General features: G+C 35.4%; 1 protein-coding gene across 47 annotated transcripts in view; it reads right to left on the reverse strand.

The window, feature by feature from the left end:
* The window catches only part of LOC106869145 (SWI/SNF-related matrix-associated actin-dependent regulator of chromatin subfamily D member 1), a 74,847-nt gene that overhangs the window by 46,610 nt on the left and 24,672 nt on the right, over nucleotides 1-3,565 (reverse strand). For 29 of the 47 annotated variants that reach the window (XM_014914722.2, XM_014914726.2, XM_014914720.2 and 26 more), the window contains exon 2: nucleotides 3,272-3,346. The exons of 9 other annotated variants lie outside the window; for them this stretch is intronic. In XM_014914722.2, coding sequence (XP_014770208.1) covers nucleotides 3,272-3,346 — 75 coding nt within the window. The remainder of the gene's footprint in view (nucleotides 1-3,271; nucleotides 3,347-3,565) is intronic. 9 more of the 47 variants (XM_014914721.2, XM_052970350.1, XM_052970349.1 and 6 more) reach the window with 1 other exon arrangement.

Below are 3,565 nucleotides of genomic sequence, written 5' to 3' on the forward strand. Positions count from 1 at the left end.
TTTACAACTGAGCTGACATAGAACCTTCTACTCTAGGGATGTTACACTTCTCAATGCAAACATTAAGATTGGAAAATGGTTAAGACCAATTATATTCTTACAACTAAATTATTAATTAATTTTGTTGTCTCGTAGATAAAACTAATTTATCTACTTGATTTTCTGTATTTGATATTTGTGCCCCAGTATCAAGTCAAATTCTAGTGTAGATACAATGCAACTGCACATGATAACAATAAAGGAATTGTTCAGTTTTAAGTATGAAATGCTGTTAAAATGAATTACCATGAGCTTGGAGCTGACATAGGAATAATTTAACAGAATGAGAAATTGAATGGCTAATTAAAAGTTGATTTTAGATCAAAGCAATTGACATGTTAATACCATTAATGAAAGTAAACACCAGTTACATTCACTGGAGTAGTTGACAATGTAAATGGTAATTGGTTGTTTATTAAGGAAAAATAAACTTGCTTCAACAATTTGCACATAGCCATCGGCAACCAACTAAATTAGTTATTTTAATTTGATGGTAACTTTTCATTGGTGGTTTCAAATTTTGACACAAGGCCAGCAATTTTGGGGGCGGGCATAAGTCAGTTACATTGACTTCAGTGTTCAACTGGTACGTATTTAATTGACGCCAAAAGGATGCAAAGTAAAGTCGGCCTTGGTGGGATTTGATCTGAGAACATACAGCCTCAAGAAACGCCACTAAGCACTTTTTTTCCAGCACGGTAACAGTGCCTCTTCATTATTAGCAAGTAACATAAGTCATGTGACTAACATAGCACCACTTCCTGTTTGCCAATACTTTGACAATTGCAGAGAAATGAAAAAAAAAACAAAAAAAGAAAAACACTTGAATGATTGAAACCATATCAATGCTAAACCATATTCTTTGGATTCTTTGAGTTTAATAGCCATACCTTCTTGATATAGTACAATAGAATTCAACAAAACCATTCTGAACAAACTGTCTTCATTGCATATAGACTGAGAATCTCCAATTGTTAATAATTGAAAAACTCTTTAGATATTATGATGGCAGAAACTAAAGTAAAGATGGTAGGGCAGTAGCTATGACATTTTGCTGGGCACCTAAGATTGGTGGCAGAAAGTGGAAGAAACTACGTCTTGTGGGTGACCCTTAAACTGGGGACCTGGTACTTATGAGCCTTTGTATAATATTCCTAAATTGGTTTTAATCTTTTGTCCTTTCCTTAGTTTGAAAAAAGTACCAGCTTCAATGAACAGTGGTTTATATATTGAAGATAAGAAGGCACAAAACTGAACAATAAAGACAGATATTTCACCATTTTCTTTCACAAAATGATACAGACACATTAACATAAGCAAGCAGTGCAGGCATCTTAAGAATAAAGCCATGCTTTCTAATCAATAATTTTAAATTTACAAGGCAAATGGAACAGATCTTAGAATAACCTTCAGAAACACTATTTTAAATATTAGCAAAATACAAGACAATAGCAACTATGGCTGATAAGACTCAACTACAAAGAACTAAACAGCCAAAGTAACATCCACAGTTTACAGACACCATAAATGAAACACGCACACACACACATTACTGTTACAGTTTGTTTTTTTTACTTATGTGTTTTCTGTGCATGAGGTTTGAACATGAAAAAAATATACATATGTATATTCTTTTATTATTATTATTATTCACAAGATGGAGATTGAGTACCAACGTGGGCGATTTCTTTCAGGATGAAACCAATGGTAGCTTTGTTAACCCACAAATAAAGAATATTTATCCAACAATGCAGTGTTGACCACTCAGTCTCACCTATATATATATATATATATATATATATGGGTGAGACTCACAACCAGCAAAAGTGTTGAAAATAATTTAAAATTTCAGACTCACTCTAAATGTAGATTATGTTTCCAGGTTTTATGCATATAAAAACTCTCATTTTCAACAATATATCATCATCATCATCATTTGATGCCAGTATTCTATGGTGGCATGGGTTGGAGGAGTCAACAGGATTCAATTAACCAGAGGACTGTACTGGAATCCACTGTCTACACCAGGATGCCCTCCGAAACACCAATATTATATATATATATATATATATATATATATATACTATTTGTTTCAGTCATTTGACTGTGGCCATGCTGGAGCACTGCCTTTAGTCGAACAAATCGACCCCAGGACTTATTCTTTGTAAGCTTAGTACTTATTCTATCGGTCACCTTTGCCGAACCACTAAGTTACAGGGACGTAAACACACCAACATCAGTTGTCAAGCAATTGTAGGGAGACAAACACAGACACACAAACATATACATATATATCTACACAATGGGCTTCTTTCAGTTTTAGAAGACACTTGCTCAAGGTGTCAAGCAGTGGGACTGAACCCAGAACTAAGTGGGTGGTAAGCAAACTACTTACTACTCACAGTTCTTAGTTACCACCAACTGCATAATTAGTATATTAAAAAACTAAGTAGCAACAGAAGGGAAAACACAGATTGCATTGAGTACTTTTCCTTCCTTCTGGATACTTAACAGCATATATACATTATATACACATATATTTCCAAATAGTACAGACCATGTGCTCAGAGCTTGAAGGTTGCTTGGAGACACAAGGCACGCAAGAAAAACCTACCAAGACACATGGCCTTTCAGCAAGGAATCATTAGTAGCTCTGTTCTTTATACTGTGTACATTGAATTATATATAGGCATAGGCACAGAATCAGAAATTGCTATGACCTCTTTTCACGGGTGATAGTGGCATGAAAAAAGCACCCAGTACACACTGTAAAAGAGTTAGAGTTAAGATCGGGGCATCCAGTTATAGAAACCATGCCAAAGCAATCTGGAGTACAATGCAGTCCTTGGGACCATTAGGTCCTGTCAAACCACTCCAACCCATGCCAGCATGGAAAACCAACATTAATCACACACACACATTTACATGAATGTATAAAAGCAAACTATTCTTGCACAATCTCTTTCTCTTGTCTTTTGATGTGTATTAAAAGAAAAGAGAAAAAGTCTATGGAACCGGCAGACACCCAACAGAACTAAAATAATCAGCATGTCAACCAACACAAAAGATAAATAAAGGAAACAAAAAACAAAGTTGAGAAAGTAATAAAAAAAGCCAACCAATAAAGACTAACAAACACAACAAATGTGAAAAAAAAAAAAACAAAATAGAAGGAGGCAGGAAACGGAGACGCACGCACAGAGCAACAGAGGGTCGAATAAGTAAGTCTTACCTTTGGATGATTGATAACGCCACCATCCTTTTCCATTGAGTTCTTGTGGAAATTGGGCTGGCGGAACCGCTCCTGCTGAGCCGTACAAGAACAGTTACACCATGTATGTGTCTGCTGACAAATTCATGCCATCTTCACTCCCTCATTCACTTACACACACACACACACACAATTATATGTTTGTGTATGTAATACATACATTATTTACATTTGACGGATATTTGTCCTCATCTTGTTTGTTGTTAACACAACGTTTTGGTTGATATACCCTCCAGCCTTCATCAAGTGTCTTGG

This window comes from Octopus bimaculoides, chromosome 9, assembly GCF_001194135.2.
Source record: "Octopus bimaculoides isolate UCB-OBI-ISO-001 chromosome 9, ASM119413v2, whole genome shotgun sequence".
Classification (NCBI taxonomy): Eukaryota; Metazoa; Mollusca; class Cephalopoda; order Octopoda; family Octopodidae; genus Octopus; species Octopus bimaculoides.